The 22,421-nt window shown below is 51.9% G+C and overlaps 1 protein-coding gene across 1 annotated transcript in view; it reads left to right on the top strand.

Moving 5' to 3' along the window:
• The window catches only part of rasgrp4 (RAS guanyl releasing protein 4), a 191,265-nt gene extending 175,500 nt beyond the window's left edge, over positions 1 to 15,765 (top strand). The window contains exons 16-17 of the mRNA XM_072490239.1: positions 11,775 to 12,103; positions 14,572 to 15,765. Of these exons, the coding sequence (XP_072346340.1) occupies positions 11,775 to 12,103; positions 14,572 to 14,784 (542 nt within the window). The 3' untranslated portion in view covers positions 14,785 to 15,765. The remainder of the gene's footprint in view (positions 1 to 11,774; positions 12,104 to 14,571) is intronic.
• Positions 15,766 to 22,421: the final 6,656 nt, after the last annotated feature.

Below are 22,421 nucleotides of genomic sequence, written 5' to 3'. Positions count from 1 at the left end.
AGAATTCTCTCCAGAGAATTCTTATTGAAACTTACAGAATACTGAGAGGCCTAGATAGAATGGATGTGAAGATGTTTCCACTAGTAGGAAAAACTAGAACCAGAGGACACAGCCTCAGACTGAAGAGATGATCCTTTAAAAACGAGTTGAGGAGTAATTTCTTCAGCCAGAGGCTGGTGAATCTGTGGAACTCTTTGCCGCAGAAGGCTGTGGAGGCCAGATCACTGAGTGTCTTTAAGACAGAGATAGATAGGTTCCTGATTAATAAGGGGTTCAGTGGTTACGCGGAGAAGGCAGGAGAATGGGGATGAGAAAAATAGCAGCCATGATTGAATGGCGGAGCAGACTCGATGGGCCGAATGACCTAATTCTGCTCTTATATCTTATGGGCGGCCATTTAAGACGTTGAGATTTTTTTCTCTCTCAGAGGGGTGTGAGTCTCTGGAACTCCCGTCCTCAAAAGGTGCAAGCAGAATCTTTGCAATGTTTTAAGACAGAGGTGGTGAAGGAAGGTGGGGGTGAAAGGTTATCGGGGAATCAGGAGGAATGTGGAGTCAAGGCCGCAATCTGATCAGCCACGACAATCTTATCGAATGGCGGACCAGGCTCGAGGGGCCGAGTGGCCTCCTACTGCTCCTAATTCGTATGTTCATACGAGTAGAGTCCTCTGATGTCCGCCGCTCGCAGTGAAGCGGCAGAGTGAAGAGGTACAGTTGTGCATGCGTCGCGTTTGATAACAAAGCCAGTGACATGAGGAAGGGTGAGAGAAAGAAGAAGAAAAAGAAAGGCCTGTGATCGGGTAGAGAGAAGGGGAAATTAAATGGCAAAAAGCTTTCATGGCGAAAAGCCAAAGGGAGCGGCAATGGGAGGGGTGCAGAAACAAAAGATGTGCCGAGGGAAGGTGTGAATGGCAGGAACTTGAGAAGTTACCATCTTAAAACAAAATGGGGACCAAGATTATAATCAAACCTCTTCGACCTCAGTGTTTAGTCCAGAGGTTTTGCAGAGAGCCAAAATGGAAAGATATCCCTGGAGTTAGCATTGAGTTTGGTCCCAGCATTTTTTATTTCAGACTTCCAGCATCTGCAGTATATAACTTTGGCATTTTTACATGACCCCAGACGATTAGGAAGTGATTCACATGCGGCTACTGAAGTAGTCACTTTTGCAATATAATTAAGTTGCATTTAGCAGCACGGTAGCATGGTGGATAGCACAATTGCTTCACAGCTCCAGGGTCCCAGGTTCGATTCCGGCTTGGGTCACTGTCTGTGCGGAGTCTGCATGTCCTCCCCGTGTGTGCGTGGGTTTCCTCCGGGTGCTCCGGTTTCCTGCCACAGTCCAAAGATGTGCAGGTTAGGTGGATTGGCCGTGATAAATTGCCCTTAGTGTCCAAAATTGCCTTAGTGTTGGGTGGGGTTACTGGGTTATGGGGATTGGGTGGAGGTGTGGACCTTGGGTAGGATGCTCTTTCCAAGAGCCGGTGCAGACTCGATAGGCCGAATGGCCTCCTTCTGCACTGTAAATTCTATGATAATCTACGATTAGCAAAGTCCTTCAGGAGCAGTGAGATAAGTGAGCTTACGCATTGTCTAAGATCATAAGGTATAGGAGCAGAACTGGGCCATTTGGCCCATCGAGTCTGCTCTGCCTTTCGATCATGGCTGATCTCAACCTGGCCTTAACTCTATGGTCCTTCCCGTTCTCCATAACCCTTCAACCCATTACCAATTCAAAATCTGTCTAACTCCTCCTTAAGTTTACTCACTGTCCCAGCATCCACCGCACACTGCAGTAGCGAATTCCACAGATTCACAACCGTTTGGGAGAAGTGGTTTCTCTTCAACTCCATTTTAAATTTGCTACCTCTTACCCTGAGACTATGACCTCTCGTTCTAGAATGCCCCACGAGAGGAAGCATCCACTTCCCGTCTACTTTATCCATACCTTGTGTACCTCAATTTGATCTCCCCTCATTCTTCTAAGGGCGGAGAGAGAGGCAACAAGGTTTAGGGATGGAATTTCAAACCCATGGGCCAAAAGCCTGTTAGGGTAGCACGGTAGCACAGTGGTTAGCACTGTTTCTTCATAGCTCCAAGGTCCCAGGTTCGATTCCCGGCTCGAGTCACAGTCTGTGTGGAGTCTGCACGTTCTCCCCGTGTCTGCGTGGGTTTCCTCCTCCGGGTGCTCCAGTTTCCTCCCATATGCCCCGAAAGACGTGCTTGTTAAGCAAATTGGACATTCTGAACACTTGTGACAATAAAGATTATTATTTATTATAAACCCATTGCTATGTTCCAATCCCCCGCCAGCAGCCTCAGAACCCTACCCACCACTCAAAAGTAGTTGAGTGGTTTCACTTCCTCTTTTTCACAGCAGAAAGCACTTAGCTCCTTTTGATGTGGTGACGAGCTGTCAATCAGAGCTGGAGTGTTTAGATACATTGTGGTTAGCATTAAAGCAGAGTACTTGAGATGCCTTCAAGCATGAAGGGAAAGCTAGATAAACAATCCAAAAGCACCTGTCTCTGGAGTAATAAAACTGTCAATCACTGGCTAATACAATGTATTGCTGTGTGAAATTGAATGGAAGATTTGTAGTTCAAAGACTGTCAAGGGGTTTGAAGCCTTTCAAGTGTACTTGGCTTATGGAGGAAACCTCTGACACTTGTAACAGCTGTTGCTTTAAACACTTTTGTCTGAGGCAGTAGGTGTTAAGGAAGGGTGAATGAAAATGCAGTGATCTTTCACTGCACTGCCTGGACTGCTCTTCAGCTTTCAGGCAGGAGTGGCTGATGGGCCGTCTTTGATGGTGGGGGGGGGGGGGGGGGGGAGTTAATGGAGGGGGTTTGATGGGGATCAGATGGGGGTGGCTGGGGTTTCGGTGAGTGGGGGGTCATGTCACCCTCATACATGCGTGCTGTGGGGGAGTAAGTCGTTATTCCTGTGGTTGCGGGGGGGGGAGGATACCCCGACTTGTCATTGGGGGGGGGGGGGGGCGTTGCCGGACGCCGGTATCGTGCCACCCGATCAAAATGGCGCCTGCTACCAGCATGCCGATGGAATCCGGCGAGCTCTCCCCATGCATAAATAAACATGAAATCGGGAGAGACTCACATACTAGGCCCCGCTTCTAGTGCCAGCTAGAGACCGGTAGCGATTCTCCGCTGGTGGGAACACTTAGGATCCACAGCGGAGAACCCTGGCCATGATCTCTACCATCTAGAAGGACAAGGGCAGCAGACACATGGGAACACCGCCACCTGGAGGTTCCCCTCCAAGCCACTCACCACCCCGACTTGGAAATATAGTGGCTGTTCCTTCACTGTCGCTGTGTCAAAATCCTGGAATGCCCTCCCTAACAGCACAGTGGGTGTACCTACACCACATAGACTGCAGCGGCCCAAGAAGGTAAATCACCCACCACCTTCTGGGCAATAAATGCCGGTCTAACCAGCGACCCCCGCACCTGATGAACACATTTTTAAAAATGAAATTTCTGGAGCTTGGGGCCCGGGCTGCTGAAGGAATGGCCGCCAATGCTGGAGCAGTGGAAACGCACCAGGGGCCAGAATTGGAGGAGAGCAGACATCCCCAGAGGGCAGTGGGGCTGGAGCAGTGCGGACAATGGTACGGGTAACCCAGGGTAACGCTCTGAGGGACCTGGGTTCAAGTCCCACCACAGCAGATGGTGACATTTGAATTCAATTCTAATCTGGAACGAACAGGCTAATGGTGACCAAGGAAAAGTGTTGATTATCATTAAAAACCCATCTGGTTCACTAATGTCCTTTAGGGCAGGAAATCTGCCGTCCTGACCCGGTCTGGCCCACATGTGACTCCTGGTGACTGTGAAATGGCCGAGGTAGCCGCCCAGTTCGAGGGCAATTATGGATGGCCAACAAATGCTGGGTGCGGCCCACCTCCCACAAAGGAATTTTAACATAATCCCAGAACCCAGCAGTTAAAGTCCAGTGAGTTAATGGCACCTTGGCAACAGTAGAGTTAAGTCCAAACCCTCCCCTCACTTATCAGTGCAAATCAGACCAGCACCGCACACCCTGACTTGCAAACACTCTGAGCAACATTGCCACTGAGAGCTCGAGGCTCTGCTTTCTGCTCGGAGCAGATTAAGGCTGCAAACTGCAGACCGGAATTATTTGTCTCACAATTTCTACCTCTTGAGTTTTTAATTGTGGCGGCCTGAAAAGGCGATGGAAGCAGGGTCAGAAGTCATTTTACTCTTCAAACGGGGATGGGATAGCGACAATTAGTTTTTCGGGGCTTTGGGAAAAGAGCAGTGGGGGGAGCAGGACTAATCGGATAGGTCGTTCGAAGAGCCAGCACAGAATCGATGGGCCGAATGGCCTCTGCCCCTGCTGTATGTTTCTGGGATTCAGTGGGAGTTTTTATTGCGCTGAGCTGTCACCAGGAACACCAGGAATAGGGGCATCAGTGGGCCATTCGGCCCATTGAGCCTGCTCCGCCATTCAACACGGTGATGGCGGCTCTTGCGCTTCAACTCCATTTTCAAGCCCACTCCCTGTATTCCATGATTCTCCGGGAGTCCAAAACGCCGCCTATCCCAGCCTTAAATATATTCACAGTAAGAAGTCTTCCAACACCAGGTTAAAGTCCAACAGGTTTGTTTCGAATCACTAGCTGTCGGAGCGCTGCTCCTTCCTCGGGTGAATATATTCAACAACCGAGCGTCCACATCCCTCTTGAGTAACCACAGAACCATCAAAATGATACAGCACAAAAGACGGCCATTCGGCCCACCGTCTCCATGTCGGCTCAAAGGCACCCAGGTGTCCTTTCTAATCCCACCTTCCTGCTCATGGCCCATTGCCCTGCAGCTCACAGCACTTAAAGCGTAGAGCCAGACACCTTTCTCGAAAGAGTTTGGGGTCTCTGCCTCCACCACCAACTCGGGCAGCGAATTCCAGATCCCCGCCACCCTCCACGTGAAAAAGGCATCAATTCCCAAAGATTCACAACCCTCTTGAGTGAAGGCACTTCTCCTCAGCACCGTCCTAAAATGATCGGCCCCCTTATCCTGAGACCGTGACCCTCCCCCTCACCCCACCCCCGGTGGTTTAGATTCTCCGACCAGAAGAAACAATATCTCGTCTCCCACCCTATCAAACCCACTTCAGAATCTTGTGTCTCTTGTTTAGCACAGGGCTAAATCGCTGGCTTTGAAAGCAGACCAAGGCAGGCCAGCAGCACGGTTCAATTCCCGTAACAGCCTCCCCGAACAGGTGCTGGAATGTGGCGACCAGGGGCTTTTCACAGTAACTTCATTTGAAGCCTATTTGTGACAAGAAGCGATTTTCATTATGTTTCACGAAGATCGCCGGCCTTCTAAACCCCAGAGAATATGGCCACAATTCAGCAGACTTGATAAAGCCCGCTGATCGGTGTGTTTAGCGGGGTGTTTTTCAGCACCAAGAAAGACCCCGCTATTCGACGGCCCCTTGCCGTTTTACTGCTGACCTCGATGATGAATCCCTGTCGAGGCCACTCTTAAGTCCCAGCGAAAGCAAGATCCAGATTGCGACATCTCGCGAGATTCTGCTGAATCTCACAAGACAGTTTGAGTGTCGCGAATCGCGAGAGAGAGAGAGGTCTCTTGCGAGATTCAACGGCTTTGACCCAACCACCAAGTCGGTCGCGAAGAGGCGACTGAATCGCACCCTATAGGTCCAATTTACCCAGTTTCTCATCAGAGGATAACTCACCTCAGGGACCAATCCAGTGAACCTTTGCTGTTGATGATGCAAGTGCATCCTTCCTTAAACATGGAGATCAGAACTGAGCATGGTATTCCAGATATGGTCTTACCAAAGCCCCATGCGGCAGGTCTTGTGGAGCAGAAGCTCCGGGTTCGAATCCCACCCCAGCACCTGATGGCCAAGGGTGGCGCAGTGGCCTTACTGCTGCCTCACAGCGCCAGGGTCCCGGGTTCGATTCCGACCTCGGGTGACTGTCTGTATGGAGTTTGCACTTTCTCCCCGTGTCTGCGTGGGTTTCCTCCGGGTGCTCCGGTTTCCTCCCACAGTCCAAAGATGTGCAGGTTAGGTGAATTGGCAAAGTTAAATTTCCTCTCGCTGTCCAAAGGTTGGGTGGGGTTGCGGGGAAATGGGCTGAAGCGGGATGCTCTTTTGGGGGGTCGGTGCAGCCTCGATGGGCCGAATGGCCTCCTTCTGTACTGTGGTGATTCTATGAAGGTGCGTTCATAACGCGGCCAAACAGGGCGAGTGCGTCAACCTGCAAAATCCTTCCAAACACGCCAATGACTTGCGGTAAGAGCGGGAGAGACGCCTGGTCAGTCACACGTGATGTGGAGCGGCGCCCCTCAAGCTATAAGCCTCTGGTGACAGACTAGCGACCTAGTTCCGGGAATTATTAGCTATGGGAACGGATGGGAGACTGCCTGAGCACATCACCAGATGCGCAAAGAGAATTGTAATTGGAAAGCCCCACGCGACCGGGAGCAAGGCCCCTTCATTTTTGCACTCCAACCCCCTTGCAAACGAATTAATCTTACTTTGTAATGCTGTTTGTCACATTGCTGCAGTTTGCAATGATCTGAAATAAGATTGGATCTTATCAGGCATGAGACTGGGATGAATATTACCATCTACTCTCTTCTTAACCCTTCCGGCGTGGCAGTGTCGATTTTCTACGATTAAATTTCAGCGCAGATAAACAACAGTCAACAATTCTGGTTGGGGTGATGTTCGAGCGACTCTGCTTTGTCAGAAAAGAATCATCGGATTCCAACAGTGCAGAATGAGGCCATTCGGCCCATCGGGTCTGCACCAATCCTCTGAAAGAGCTGCCTACCTAGGTCCTCTCCCCCCGCCCTATCCCCGTAACCCCGCCTTATCCGCACATCTTTGCACATTAAGGGCTGATTTATCGTGGCCAACCCACCTAACCTGCACATCTTTGGGCTGTGGGAGGAAACCGGAGAACCCGGAGGAAACCCACGCAGACACGGGGAGAACGTGCAGACTCCGCACAGACAGTCACCCCCGAGGCCGGAATCGAATCCGGATCCCTGGGGCGGCGCGGCAGCAGTGCTAACCACTGTGCCACCACGCCGCCGGATGGTGCCAAGTTTCTTGAGTGTAATTGGAGTTGCACTCAGTGCTGATGACTTTTTAAAATATATATTCTTTCACGGCACCTGGGCGTCGCTGGCCCATCCCTCATTGCCCCTTGAGAAGGTGGAGGTGAAGCTGCCTTCTTGAACCGCTGCAGTCTACTTCGAACAACCAATTTGAGATAATCAGCAGAGCTCGCAATGGAGCTTATTTATGCCCGCTCCAACTTAAGAGGCATACGTGCGCAGGGACACCCCCCTCTCAAGAAGACAGCAGCCATCGCCGGTGCAGCACTCCCTCAGTACCGCCCTTGGGTATAAGCCGGGAATACTGGGCCCAAATCTCCCCTGTGGAGATCAGACCCACGAGCATCTGACATCGAGGCAAGAAGGCGATGGCTGGTGCCTAGGAAGTGAGCACTGAAGTGGGGATACATTGCAGGACATCCATGAGTCACAGATTCAACATTCTCCTTGATCATTATTAGGTCATGGCCCATTTGTGCGCCGCACATTTTGTTATTCTGCCAGACCTCATGTGAATGAGTTTCTGAAACCATTCTGCTAATGAGTCATTTAACCGCTGTTATCTACCAGTCATTAGGTTGTGTTGTGACACACAAAGAGCAAGCAGCGGAACTATCGAATGCATCTCCAAGGCACAAATTGATGGCTATCGGGGGACGTATTACCTTGTCCTAGATACGCAGGCCTTGAAGCCATCGGGAAATGCAACCCTTTCACGTCCCCAGCCTGTCGGTCACTGGCACAGCCGAGAGGTAACAAGTCCTCAGGGGACCCTCCAGAGCCAATGAAGTCACAGGGTGGACACACGTGCCTGTCCATAATCCATAGAATCGCGACTGAGCGGAAGGAGGCCATTCGGCCCATCGGGTCTGCACCGACCCTCTGAAAGAGCCCGCTACCCGGGCAAACTCCGCCACCCTATCTCTGTAACCCCACCTAGCCTGCACATCCTTGGACTGTGGGCGGGAACCGGAGGAAACCCACGCAGACACGGGGAGGGCGTGCAGACTCCACACGGACAGCCGCCCGAGGCCAGAATCGAACCTGGGTCTCTGGCGCTGTGAGGCAGCAGTGCGAACCACCCTTTCTAAAACAGTTGGTTCATGAACAGCGGTCATTCAATTTGATCACGCCTGGCCTGCAATCTCAAAATCATTGTGTTCATTTATTCGTTCACGGGATGTGGGCGTCGCTGAGCTGGGCTAACATTAGTTGCCTATCCTTAATTGCCCTTGAACGGAGTGCCTCATCCGGGTCCTATCCCGAGGGGCAGTTAAGAGTCAACCACATCGCGGTGGAGTCTGGAGTCACGTGTAGGCCGGACCAGGTAAGGACGGCAGGTTTCATTAGGAGACATTAGTGAACCCAGATGGGATTCTACGACAGTCGATGATGGTTGTCACGGACGTTACTGAGACGAACTTTCAATTCCAGACTTTATTGAATGTATTTAAATTCCATTGAATTAGCCTGGGCCCCTGGATCACTAATCCAGTGACATTACCACTACATCACCATCGCCCATCTTTACCCACCTTCACCCCCAATCCCTTCGCCCCCGAACCCAACAAATATCTCCTCAAGGAAAAGTCTTATTGGACTCGAAACGTTAACTCCAGATGATGGTGGCCATTTTATGTTCCTGTTTCAAACATATATTGGTTCCTCTCTATCAACTTGATCAAATATCAAACCCTTGGATAGCGTTGAACAAAGAGAAGTGCGGTCGAATCTTTTTATGTTGCACCCACCAGGGCGGATTCCCAAGAATGCCGATCGTAAAGGGAACAACAATTGCTACTGTGGGCGAAGAGTGCTGATTGGTCGGCAAGTGGACTCTGATTGGTAGAGCCATTGCCCTGGAGGATGCAGCAGGGAACGGTTAACTGCCAAATTCAAACCAGGCAGGTCGGCTCTGATTGGTCATTGGGGAATGAACCAGGGGAGCTCCAGACTGAGTCCAAGGGGTGGTTTGGGGGTTTCAGGCGGCAGGTGTGAGACCCACAAAGCTTGAAGGCGGAGCCAATAGGTGGAGCGATGGAAGTGGGCATGTAGAAGAGTCCAGAGTTGGGGAGGTGGAGGGGGGGGGGGGGGGGGGGGGGGGAGGCCTTGATGTGACTTTACACACAGTCGACCGATAATGAGGCCTCGGTGCAACACTCCCATTGTCAGTACCTGTGACTGATCTAGAGCAATGATGGGACTTTCTGGAGTTTGCAGCTTTGGTTTTGGTGTGGTTTCTTGTGCACAGCTCTCTTTTGTATTTTTAACTTTAACACCAGGCAACGGAGCTTTCATCTCTCTCTCTCTCTCTCTCGAATGATTATCTGAGCCCTGTTGGTTGCAGATGGTTCTATCAGTCAGGTATTTCCTGTTGCTTCCAGCACTGTTAATCTCACCAACTCCCTCAATTTGCCGTCACCTCCTGACCAGCGTGTATTTTTCTCTGTCGCCAGCCAAGATTATCGATTTGGTGGGGTCCGGCGTCTTGTGATTGGTGCATTCTTGGCTGAAGAACCCAAGGGCCGGTTTGTTCCTTGTCCGCGTGGTTTGCTTTCGGAGTGTCGACCTTTGTACCGCTATTCACACCTACTCTCGACCGACGCTTTGATCCTTTACCTCTGCCGTTCCCATTCTCTTCGCCTTTTTGTTCCATTGCACCCGTGTCATTTAATCTCCCCCTCCCCTCCCTCAACAGTATAAAACCCATTCCATTTCTACCTCGCTTAACTCCAAAGAGGAGTACTTTCTGACGCAAAACATTAACTCTCTTGTCTCCGCAGATGCTCTGATCTACCCTATCTATGTCCCTCATAATTTTGTCCACCTCAAACAGATAAGTGGGGGTTCACTTTATTTTTACCTCCATTTTGCGTCCCCATCATCTCGGCTGCTCTCTGCCCAAAGCCCATTCAGCAACACCCAATCCTGTGAAATCCTGTCCACAGCACTGGCCGTGATGAATTGCCCCTTAGTGTCCAGGAATGTGCAGGTTAGGTTATGGAGTTAGGGGGATCGTGAGGGGTGGGTGGCCATGTGCAGAGCGCTCTTTCGAAGGATCGGCGCAGGCTCGATGAGCCGAAAGGCCTCCTCCTTCTGCAGCTGAGGGAGTCTATGGAACACAGTTGGTGGGCTCCTTTGCCCTCTAGTGGGCGATCATGGCAGTGCGTCGCCGATGGCCCCGCTCTGCACACCAAGAGCTCGAGAGCCAACATTTTATCTGCAGTGGGCCGACCGAATGCGTGTTGGGTAATCACGGGACAAAGTTAAATAAATGACAGAATTTAAGTTAAAGAATCAAACAATATTAACAGAAGGCAAATGGAACGGAAAACAAGAAGTGAAGCAAATTCATAGAATCATAGAATTTACAATGCAGAAGGAGGCCATTCGGCCCATCGAGTCTGCATCCTACCCAAGCTCACACCTCCACCCTAGCCCCATAACCCAGTAACCCCACCCAACACTAAGGGTAATTTTGGACACTAAGGGCAATTTAGCATGGCCAATCCACCTAACCTGCACATCTTTGGACTGTGGGAGGAAACCGGAGCACCCGGAGGAAACCCACGCACACACGGGGAGAACGTGCAGACTCCGCACGGACAGTGACCCAAGCCGGGAATTGAACCTGGGACCCAGGAGCTGTGAAGCAATTGTGCTAACCACTGTGCTACCCGATTGAAGGAACAGAGCATCTTCTTCTGGTTCGGCACATTTCAGCATTTGGGATTCAACACTGAGTTCAACAAATTTAGACCGTGACTTCTCCCCCCCTCCCTGGGCCACCTGTCACTTGTTCTTCAGTTGAGCTACCTTCCCTCCTCTTAGCGCCACAATCAGCACCTTCTCCAGCTCTCTGCGCCGCCGTTCAGGCTCCCTCTGTCTCATGATCTTTGTTGCAAACCCTCCCAGCTCCCACCAATCACCGACCCTCTAATCTGTTCCAGCTGCTCCACCCCCCCCCGTTTAAACGGTATACAATCCATCGCAGGTCTCCCTCGCCTCGGCTCTGAAGACTGGAAATCGAAGCGTGAACTCGCTCTCTCTTCCTCTCGCGCCTCAGATACCGACAGACCTGCGCGGTTTGGTGTGAACATTTACAAACTGTTAAAAGCCCCTTAAGATCCCTTCGATGGAGGCATTCATCCAAGCTTTTGTCTTCATCCGTAAAATCCCTACAGTGCAGAAGGAGGCCATTCGGTCCATCGAGTCTGCACCGACCCTCTGAAAGAGCACCCGACCAAGACTCACTAGCGCCCCCGCCCACCCTATCCCTGCAAACCTCACCTAACCTGCACATCTTTAGACTGTGGGAGGAAACCGGAGCACCCGGAGGAAACCCACGCAGACACGGGGAGAACGCGCAGACTCCGCACAGACGGTGATCCAAGGCGGGAATCGAAGCCGGGTCCCTGGTGCTGTGAGGCAGCAGTGCTAACCACTGTGCCGCCATGTACCCCCCACTCCTCGAATTACACGTCGAGGATGAATCCTTCATGGGAAGCATTTTGAAATGTCTGACGTGACAAGTTAAGATATTATTTCTGATTTCACAAGGTACTTCAGGATTGGGTGAATTATTTACGATTGCTCAATGATTTTGATGTCTCCCCCCCCCCCCGCCCCCCCAGGTAATGAAGACGACATATTCATGTACCCCCAGAGTGACAGCTCCGAGCACAGCGATGACGGTAAGGAGCAAACAATCGTGGTGATGGGGCACTTGAACCAGAGGATTTCGGTGCAGGTCAAGCCTGTCGTGGCGAACAGGGGCACGCAGACTGAGGCAGCCAATCCGAACGCGGACCCGGGCGTCGGGGGGCCCGCGGCGGTAAAACCCGAGGCGAAAAGCTCCAAATGCCGCCAGCCGCACCCCACCAGCTGGCAGAGGTGCTGCGAGGGGGAGACGGGACGTCCGGATTGCGAACACCGGCTGGAGAGACTGCAGCACGTCCAGCAGGTGAGACCGCGGCGCAGGGCTGCGTTCCCCTGGAGCCCCATCGCGACTGCCCGGAGGCCTGGCACGGGCAGCGGGCATGGGTGACTCCCCCAACCTTAGCCACGGTTCCCAGACTGGGAGGGGAGGGGGTCAAGTGGGCCCGAGGCGTCTCATTATTGAGGGGGGGGGGGGAAGAGAGGACCCGGGTGAGTGACCTTGAACCGTTTCCCCTGCGTTCCTTTGTGATCTCCATCCCCGAATCACAAGGTTCCACATTCCAATCGCACCTCCACGGCCTTCTCACGCGCCTTGGGGGGGGGGGGGGGGGTCAGGAGTATCCGGCCCGCTGTAATTAGGATGCGTCACGAGCCGGGGCCTCCTGGGGGGTGGGGAAGGGGGGGGGGTGTAAAAAGATGCCACGGCACTATTCCGCAGGCGGGAACGGGAGTTCTCCCCGGTCGCCCGGCTGCTATTCATCCCTCGATCCAGGTCACGGGGGGGAATAAAACAGATTCCCTTGTCATTCGTCACATTGCTGATTCTGGGATCTTGCTGTGCGCCGATTGGCTGCCAGCCTCCCCCGCGTTACAACAGTCACCGCACTCCGCAAGCATTTAATCGGCCGGAAAGAGCTCTGGGGGCCCACTTGCTGTGAATGGCTTTATTTATTCTTTGACGGGGGTGGGGGGTTGATTCTTAACCGCCCCCTGAAATGGCCGAGCGAGACGTTCAGTTCCAGGGTCAATTAGGGATGGGCAACAAATGCTGAGCCGGGCCCAGCATTTGTTGCCCATCCCTAATTGACCCTGGAACTGAACGTCTCGCTCGGCCATTTCAGGGGGCAGTTAAGAATCAACCATGACTGTGGGTCTGGAGTCAAGTGTGGGCCAGGCCGGGTCAGGACGGAAGATTTCCTTCCCGAAAGGGACATTAAGGAACCAGATGGGTTTTGAGAACAATCGTTGATCGTTGTCACTGTAAATTAGGGGGGGGGGGGGAGGCAGCGGTGTTGCGGGAAAGTCACTGGCGTATGATCTGGGGGATGATGCGCAATCAATTACTCTCAAGACGAAGTGATTCATAACTGAAGGCTTTAATCTGCTAGAACTCTTCCCCAGCAGCTTCGATACAGAAAGTGAAGGCTGCTGGGACAGCACCGGTTCTTATACTCCGCCTCAGGGCGGAGCTATGTACGGTAGCTTTGTGGATAGCACAATTGCTTCACAGCACCAGGGTCCCAGGTTCGATTCCGGCTTGGGTCACTGTCTGTGCGGAGTCTGCACATCCTCCCCGTGTGTGCGTGGGTTTCCTCCGGGTGCTCCGGTTTCCTCCCACAGTCCAAAGATGTGCAGGTTAGGTGGATTGGCCATGATAAATTGCCCTTAGTGTCCAAAATTGCCCTTAGTGTTGGGTGGGGTTACTGGGTTATGGGGATAGGATGGCGGTGTTGACCTTGGGTAGGGTGCTCGTTCCAAGAGCCGGTGCAGACTCGATGGGCCGAATGGCCTCCTTCTGCACTATAAATTCTATGATAAAAAAACAGCCAATGGCAGACTCCTGGGTCTAACCAATGGTCATCCACCTCTTAGGTACCGCAATACCTGGTACTACCACAGGGGACATGGGTTCAAATCCCATCTCGGGAGCTGGTGGAATTCTAATTCTATTCATTAAAACCTGGAGTGATCCCCATGAAACTATCAATTGTTGTAAAATTGTCAAACAGTTTTGGCCCCCTTATCTAAGGAATGATGGACTGCCATCAGCGGCAGTCCAGGGAAGGTTCACTAGGTTGATCCCGGGTAGGGAGGGATTTTCTCATGAGGAGAGGTTGGGTCTGTGCTCATTGGAGTTCGGAAGAACGAGAGGTGACTTTATTGAGACATATCGGAGTCTCAGGGGGTTTGACAGGGTCGATGCTGAGAGGTTGTTTCCCCTTGTGGGAGAGTCTAGGACCAGAGGGCAGAATCTCAGAGTGAGGGGGTCGCCCCATTACAGACAGAGATGAGGAGGAATTTCCTCTCTCAGAGGGGAGTGAATCTGTGGAATTCTTTACCGCAGAGAGCTGTCGAGGCTGGGTTAACGCTAAGTAGGTGCAAGGCTGCGATAGACAGATTTTTATTCAGTGAGAGAATCAAGGGTAATGGGGATTAGGTGGGAAAGTGGAGTTGAGGATTATCAATATCAGATCGGACATGACCTCATTGAATGGAGCAGACTCGATGGGCCGAATGGTCTACATCTGCTCCTTCATCTTATAAAAACCTACCTGGTGTGGTGGGATTTGAATACATATCTAAGGTTACTAATCCAGTGACATTACCACTAAACCAACATCACCCCCATCCACCTCCAAGGCCCTTATAATTTCTAACAAAAGGCCCTCCTGTCGGGTTAAGCCTCACGTGATCTACCGCCAGTTTATTGGGCGTCTACATTCATGCCCTTTCTTTTTTCTTTCCTCCCTCCCCCTCTCCTCGCCACCGCAGCAAAAGAGCCACCTTGCGGCAGAGAACGATAAGCTCCGCCAGTTGAAGGCGAGTCTGGAAGAGGAGAACGCCCGGCTGCAGGATCGGATCAGCGCGATGCAGGAGGAGCTCGAAGCCCTGAGAAGCAGGCCGGAGCCCCTCGGCCAACCCACGGTCACCCTCATCTTGGAACAGATGGACAACCTCCACGTGGAGCGCGACTCCAAAATCTGAACCGGCGGCGCCCGCCCGCAGGCGAGGACTCGAAAGAGAGCTGCGGAGGGAAAGGACAGCCCGTATTTAAATTATGAAACTCAAGCACAATCGTCAGATTTCCTTTTCTTTTTTTCCCCCTTTGTTTCCTTCGTCGCACAAGACCGCTGCGCCTCGGAGGACGGGCTGACGGGCCTGAAACGATAAGCCCTCCCGCCTCTTTCTCCGACATCCACGGGAGAACCGGGCGGTTTCGAAGTTACGCTAGGCCCGGTGGTGGCAGCAAGCACTTCCAGGTCACGCCTCAGATGGAACGCGGTGTTTCCTGTCAAACACCCCCTCCCCCCCCCCCCCCACCCCCTACAGACCTTTACGTCAGGAGAGTGCCTTCCGTTTTTGAAGACTTGAGATTTTGGATTTCTTTCCCTGTTGTGTTTTGCAGACTTGTGAGGTCCGAGCACAAGTCACTCAGGTCGAACTGGAATCCCGTTGAGACTCCTTCCTGGCTAAGTCAGGGGAGAAACACAGTGAGAAATATCAGAAGCATCATGGGTGACAGAGTCATCACATTAACTCTGCCTCGGTCTTGTGGTGAGTGCCGGGGTCTTAGCTGGGCGCAATGTAATTTAGCCAAAATTGAACAAAAATCCTTAACACTGGGTCAGTGGCTCCAATTCCAATCGTTCTACTGCTCGACTACTAGTGGGTGTTGCACAGACAGGCTGGACCCTAAACACTGCCCACGGCCCACTCTTTAACTTCCACTTCGTATGAAACTGTCCTCCATGTCTGAAGGTGACCGATTCCGTCTGGGATCTGAGCCAAAATGGGCGTCCTTCATGGGCCCGGGGGCTATCTCAGCCACACCTGGTTGTGCCACCTCCCCCCGCCATCCGCGTGCAAGGCGGCGATTTGGGGGTGCGAGCCGTCAGCCCTTCTGCCTGATCGAGGCCAGCTCCGATCGATCCCCTCTCGCGATGCCCCGACAGGGGGGGGGGGGGGGGGGGGTTAACCTCCCGACCTCAACCAGGTCAAGTAGAAGCAAATTGAAGACCGTATTAAGGCGGCACTGGTAACCTGGTTACCAGCTAGCCCGCCTCAATCAGAAAAGGTCAGAGGGCGACCAGAAGGGAGCCGGTTTGGCGGTCCTCGCGTTCGACTCTGACCCCGTGCCTCTGAGGTACGGAAATCCACCCTCACACTCTCTCCACAAACCCACGCAAAAAAAAACAAGGCCCAAGTCGGGATTCGCTGGTGCATTGGTACCGAGCTCCGTGAAGAAGCTCAAATGCCACTGTGCCACAGTTGGTTTGAAAGGCTGGATCGAAGCAAAGATAATGCGGGCAAGCACTTTGGAAAGACGCCATCACTTACTCTGTGCCTTTAATCTCCACACAAAACAGGTGTTTTAATCACCCTAGGCCGCACGGGTAGCTCCTGAATCACGAGGGCTTGGTTTTAAGGTTTCTTTGGGGGGCGGAAAATGGGATGTAGGGAACAGCGGAAGGAGGAGCTTAAAATTGGTCAACCGCTCTAAAGTCTGCCACCTTCAGGGGTCAATTGTCCGGAATAACTCTGCCAGCGTTGGGGGGGTCTCTGGGCCTTGCCCCATTGCGCTCGCCACCCTCGTGAGAAAGAGTCTGTCGCCTGGGGAGAGAGGTTAGGCCCTCGGATTGATATTTTCAGCCCTTTGAGAGATCTTGGTCAAATCCTCCCAAAGCCCGAGACCAGCAAAACTGACTTGACCGTTTGCCGAAACGCTGGAAATACTCAACAGGTTGAGCAGCAACCTCGGCGAGAGAGAAACAGTTAACGTTTCGATTCCAATCTGACTTCTTCAGAGCTAAAGAGAGGGAGACGGAAACATGATGAATTTTATGCTGTTTGAGAGGGGGAGGGGGGCAAAGTAAGGGCTAGGGGAGAGAGATTTGACAATGATGTCATGGGCAAAGGGAGTGTTAAAGACTAAAGGAGGTGCTGATGGTGGCATGGATTGAGATTTCCATCGTCCGCAGTGTTCCGCTTTGAAATTATTGATCGTTGAGCTCCTCGCTACCGGTGCCAACTTGCTGCCACCTTGGCCACATTCATTGGCAGTTCCATAGTAAATCACCAAGACATTCACTGTGACCAGGTACCACGTAGGCACCATTCTCACTTGCTGGAGTCATTGGCCCCTCCTCCTCTTTGCAAACAGAGGGAAATCCACTCCCAAGGACATTTCTCCGTCCATGTTGACTCCTCTGTCACTCTGCCAGCAGCACTCTCGTGTCAATACCTCGCCCACATCTCCGGGCGCCATGAATGGGAAATCACAAAATTCCAAATCATAGAATCCCTACAGTGCAGAAGGAGCTCAATCGGCCCTTCGAGTGTGCACCGACCCTCTGAAAGAGCTCCCTACCTAGGCCCAGTCCCCCGTCCTGCACCCGTTACCCCACCCAAGCTGCACATCCCTGGACGCCAAGGGGCAATTTTATCATGGCCAATCCACCTAACCTGCACATCCCTGGACACTAGGGGACAATTTATCACGGCCAATCCACCTCACCTGCACAAATTTGGACTGTGGGAGGAAACCGGAGCACCCGGAGGAAACCCACGCAGACACGGGGAGAAAACGCAAACTCCACACAGACAGTGACCCGAGGCCGGAATTGAACCCGGGCCGCTGGCGCGGTGAGGCGTCAGTGTTGATCACTGTGCCACCGAGCCGCTCTTAGGCTGGGAACAGGTAGAGTTTGGGATAGGAGGTGGCCCACATCTACTCAGGGTTCCGAAGCACCTCTCCTTCCTGAGGTGTTCATTAAAACTTCAGGTTGTGGTTCGGCAGATTCAGAACAGATGTTGAACAATTTAAGCAGAGGAATAAAGAACATCTTAAAGAGAAAGAGGGAGGTTCAGAGCTTATAGACCGCGGGTAGCTGACGACCCGGCCGCCAAAGGTACAACATAATTCTGAGGAACCGATACCGGATTAGTTACCGAACCGCTCACTGAATGGCGCTATTGGCTGGGGTTCTCCGTTGCGAGTCCGGCCCTGCTACTGCTGCCAGCGCGGACGGAGAATTCGACCGCGCCGTTCGCTGCCGGCGGGATTCTCCACTCCGCCCATGGTCAATAGGATTTCCCTTTGAAGCCGCCCCATACCAGAGTCCAGCCACCAGCTAACGGCCGTAGAAACCCGCCCGCCAGCGCGATTGGCCGATGGCACACACACCCTGCACACCAGCGTTGTGCACTGCAGACTTGGTCCGCGCATTAGCAGGAATTGTCCTCGTTGCCCGCCGCTCCTGCCCCCTTGCCTAATTTACGCTCCTGTGGAGCGCCTAGGGGTATTGTGGGTTTTTGGACGCTATATAAATGCAAGGTGTTGTTGGCTTCCAAGGACAGTGGGTGTGAATCATTCTTTCCTGTGAATCGCTTTCCTACTTGGATGGTACAGAATTCAAAAGGCTACGATTCGGATTACGGCAACATTTGATTTTGGGTCAAAATGCTCCTTTGCTTCTGGGTGAAAGGAATCAGCACTGTATATTCAGACTGTTGTCAATGTAAATATGTACAGAATGTATTTAAAAATTGTAATGACTGCCCCAACGTCACAGACGCTGTTGACATGTGAAACCCCAATAAATTCTAAACTATGGAATGCCTCTTGGTGGTCTGGTCTCTGGGAGCTGCTCAAGAAAGAAGCTCGACAGCTGTTCAGTGGCTTAATTGGTACTCAACAGGCCAGAAATACTCAGGTATGAGAGCACAAAAGCAGACAGAGGTACGTGGTGTGCATACGCGCGTGAGAGAGGGTGCAGTGTGTGCCTGTAGATGTGTGTGAGAGGGTGTGAGTGTGTGCATGTGTACATGTGTGAGAGGGTGCTCATGAGTGAGTGTGTACATGTGTGAGAGAGGATGGGTGTGACAGAGGGCACATGTGAGTGTGTGCATAAATGTGTTAGAGAGAGGGCAGCATGGTGGCGCAGTGGGTTAGCACTGCTGCCTCACGGCACCGAGGTCCCGGGTTCGATCCCGGCTCTGGGTCACTGTCCGTGTGGAGTTTGCACATTCTCCCCGTGTTTGCGTGAGTTTCGCCCCCACAACCCAAAGATGTGCAGGGTAGGTCGATTGGCCGCGCTATATTGCCGCCTAATTGGAAAAAATGAATTGGTTACTCCAAATTATTATTTTTTAAAATGTGTTAGAGCGGGCGCAAGTGAGCTTGTGCAGACATGTGTGTGAGAGAGGGCGTGTGAGTATGTGTGTAGGTATGAGAGGGTGTGTGTGTACATGTATGTGTGAGGGTGTGAGCGAGTGTGTGTACCTGTGTGAGAGGATGCACGTGAGTGTGTGCGCATGTGTGAGAAAGGGTAGGTGTGTGTACATGTGTGAGAGGGTATGTGTGATTGAACGGACATGTGTGAGAGAGGGTGTGTGTGTGTGTACATGTGTAAGTGTGTGTACATGTGTGAGAGAGAGCATATGTGATTGTGTGCATAAAAGTCCGAGGGGACGAGAGTGAGCATGCATACATGTCTAACGAGGTGTGAGTGAGTGCGTGTTGTATATGTGCAAGAGAGGATGCGTGTGTGACTGCATATGTGTGAGAGTGAGGATGTCTGCGCACGTGTGCAAAAATGTGATTGTGTGTACATGCATGAGAGGGTGTGTATGAGTTTGTACATGTGTGAAGGTTTGTGTGAGCATGTGAAAAAATGTGAGAGAGGCTGTGTGTGGAAAAATCTGTGAGAGGGTGTGTGAGAGTGTGTGTGAACATGTGTAAGAGTGTGTGTGAACATGTGTGAGGGTGTGTGAGTGTGTGTGAACATGTGTGAGAGGGTGTGTGAACATGTGTGAGAGGGTGTGTGAACATGTGTGAGAGGGTGTGTGAACATGTGTGAGAGGGTGTGTGAACATGTGTGAGAGGGTGTGAGTGTGTGTGAACATGTGTGAGAGGGTGTGAACATGTGAGAGTGTGTGTGAACATGTGTGAACATGCGTAAGAGGGTGTGTGAACATGTGTGAGAGGGTGTGTGAGTGTGTGTGAACATGTGTGAGAGGGTGTGTGAACATGTGTGAGAGTGTGTGTGAACATGTGTGACAGTGTGTGAACATGTGTGAGAGGGTGTGAACATGTGAGTGTGTGTGAACATGTGTGAGGGTGTGTGAACATGTGTGTGAGTGTGTGTGAACATGTGTGAGAGGGTGTGTGAACATGTGTGAGAGTGTGTGAACATGTGTGAGAGGGTGTGAGAGTGTGTGTGAACATGTGTGAGAGTGTGTGTGAACATGTGTGAGAGGGTGTGAACATGTGAGTGTGTGTGAATATGTGTGAGAGTGTGTGTGAACATGTGTGAGAGGGTGTGTGAACATGTGTGAGAGGGTGTGTGAACATGTGTGAGTGTGTGAACATGTGTGAGAGGGTGTGTGAACATGTGTGAGAGGGTGTGTGAACATGTGTGAGAGGGTGTGTGAACATGTGTGAGAGTGTGTGAACGTGTGTGAGAGTGTGTGAACGTGTGTGAGAGGGTGTGTGAACATGTGTGAGAGGGTGTGTGAACATGTGTGAGAGGGTGTGTGAACATGTGTGAGAGTGTGTGAACATGTGTGAGAGGGTGTGTGAACATGTGTGAGAGGGTGTGTGAACATGTGTGAGAGGGTGTGGGAACATGTGTGAGAGGGTGTGTGAACATGTGTGAGAGGGTGTGGGAACATGTGTGAGAGAGTGTGTGAACATGTGTGAGAGGGTGTGTGAACATGTGTGAGAGAGTGTGTGAACATGTGTGAGAGGGTGTGTGAACATGTGTGAGAGAGTGTGTGAACATGTGTGAGAGGGTGTGCATGAATGACCCAGATTTCCTGTCACAGCCGTCTGCAACAACCTCCACCATCTCAGAGACACTCACCTCGGTTGGACACTTTAGTGAAAAGGCTCCTGGGGCTCCATTTGGTGCGCACGACACATGCTCTGGTACAGCTGGTGGAGGTAGGAACACCCAGGTGTTTGTGAAAATATGAGAGAGGGTGTGTGTATGTACGTATGGGAGAGAGGTTGTGTATGAGTACATATGCGAAAGAGCGTGTGTTCGAGTATATGTACAAGAGAGTGTGTGAGTGTGTGTACATGTGTGCGAGAGGGTGTGTGTGTACATGTGTGCGAGAGGGTGTGTGTGGACATGTGTGCGAGAGGGTGTGTGTGTACATGTGTGAGAGTGTGTACATGTGTGAGAGTGGGTGTGTGTACATGTGTGAGAGTGGGTGTGTGTACATGTGTGAGAGCGTGTGTGTGTGTACATGTGCGAGAGGGTGGGTGTGTGTACATGTGTGAGAGCGGGTGTGTGTACATGTGTGAGAGCGGGTGTGTGTGTACATGTGTGAGAGCGGGTGTGTGTGTACATGTGTGAGAGCGGGTGTGTGTGTACATGTGTGAGAGTGGGTGTGTGTGTACATGTGTGAGAGCGTGTGTGTACATGTGCGAGAGGGAGTGTGTGTACATGTGTGAGAGTGGGTGTGTGTTAGCTTGTGCATACACGTGAGAGGCAGGGCATTGGATTCTCCGCCGGCGGGATGCTCCATTTTGCCGGCAGCCCGGGGGGTTCCCGACGGCTTGGGGCTGCCCCACAACGGGAAACTCCATTGACCAGCTGGCGGAGCGGACCATCCCGCTGTGTCCTGAAACAGAAATGTGGCGCGGCGGGATGGAGAATCCAGCCCAGGGCGTGTGTACATATATGAGAGGGGGTGGTGTATGTGTGGGAGGGTGTGTGTACATGTGTGTGAGAAAGTGTGTGTCTGTGTATACATGTTGAGAGAGGGTGTGTTTGAGTAAATATGCAAGAGAGGATGTGTGTGATGATGTGTGCACATGTGCGAGAGAAAGCCTGTGTGTGCGTGTACATGTGTGAGGGTGTATGTGTGTGTACATGTGTGAGAGGGTGTGCGTATGTTTGAGGGTGTGTGTACTTGTGTGAGAGAGGGTGTGTGTGTACATGTGTGAGAGGGTGTGCATATGTGAGGTGCGTGTGTGTGCACATGTGTAAGGGTGTGTGTACGTGTGTGTGTACATGTGTGAGAGAGGGTGTGCGTATGTGTGAGGGTGTGTACTTGTGTGAGGTGCATGTGTGTACATGTGAGAGGGTGTGCGTGTACATGTGAGAGGGTGTGCGTATGTGTGAGGGTGTGTGCATGTGTGAGAGGGTGTGTACTTGTGTGAGAAGGTGCGTGTGTGTACATGTGTGAGAGAGGGTGTGTGTGTACATGTGAGAGTGTGTGTGTGCATAAATGTGAGACTGTGTATGTACATGTGTGAGTGCATATTTGTGAATGTGCACGTGTGTGTGTACGAGGTGAGAGTATGTGAGTGCGCTTGTGAGAGAGAGTGTGTGTGGTTGTGGGAGTGCGAGTGTATGAGGGCCTGTGTACATCTGAATGAGGGTGTGAATACATTTACAAGTACATGCATTCTGGTGTGTGTACATGGGTGTGCAATGTGAATGGAAGTTCAGTTCTTAGGGATTTCAGTAGTATCAGTTTATAGCTTTAAAACCAAAAAATAGTGTCGATGGGATGTGGGCGTTGCTGTCTGGGCCATCATTTGTTACCCATCCCTGAGGGCATTAAACAGTCAGCCACATTGCTGTGGGTCCGGAGTCACTTGTAGGCCA

This window comes from Scyliorhinus torazame, chromosome 25 (assembly GCF_047496885.1).
Source record: "Scyliorhinus torazame isolate Kashiwa2021f chromosome 25, sScyTor2.1, whole genome shotgun sequence".
NCBI lineage: Eukaryota > Metazoa > Chordata > Chondrichthyes > Carcharhiniformes > Scyliorhinidae > Scyliorhinus > Scyliorhinus torazame.
This window is presented reverse-complemented; position numbering and strand designations above follow the sequence as displayed.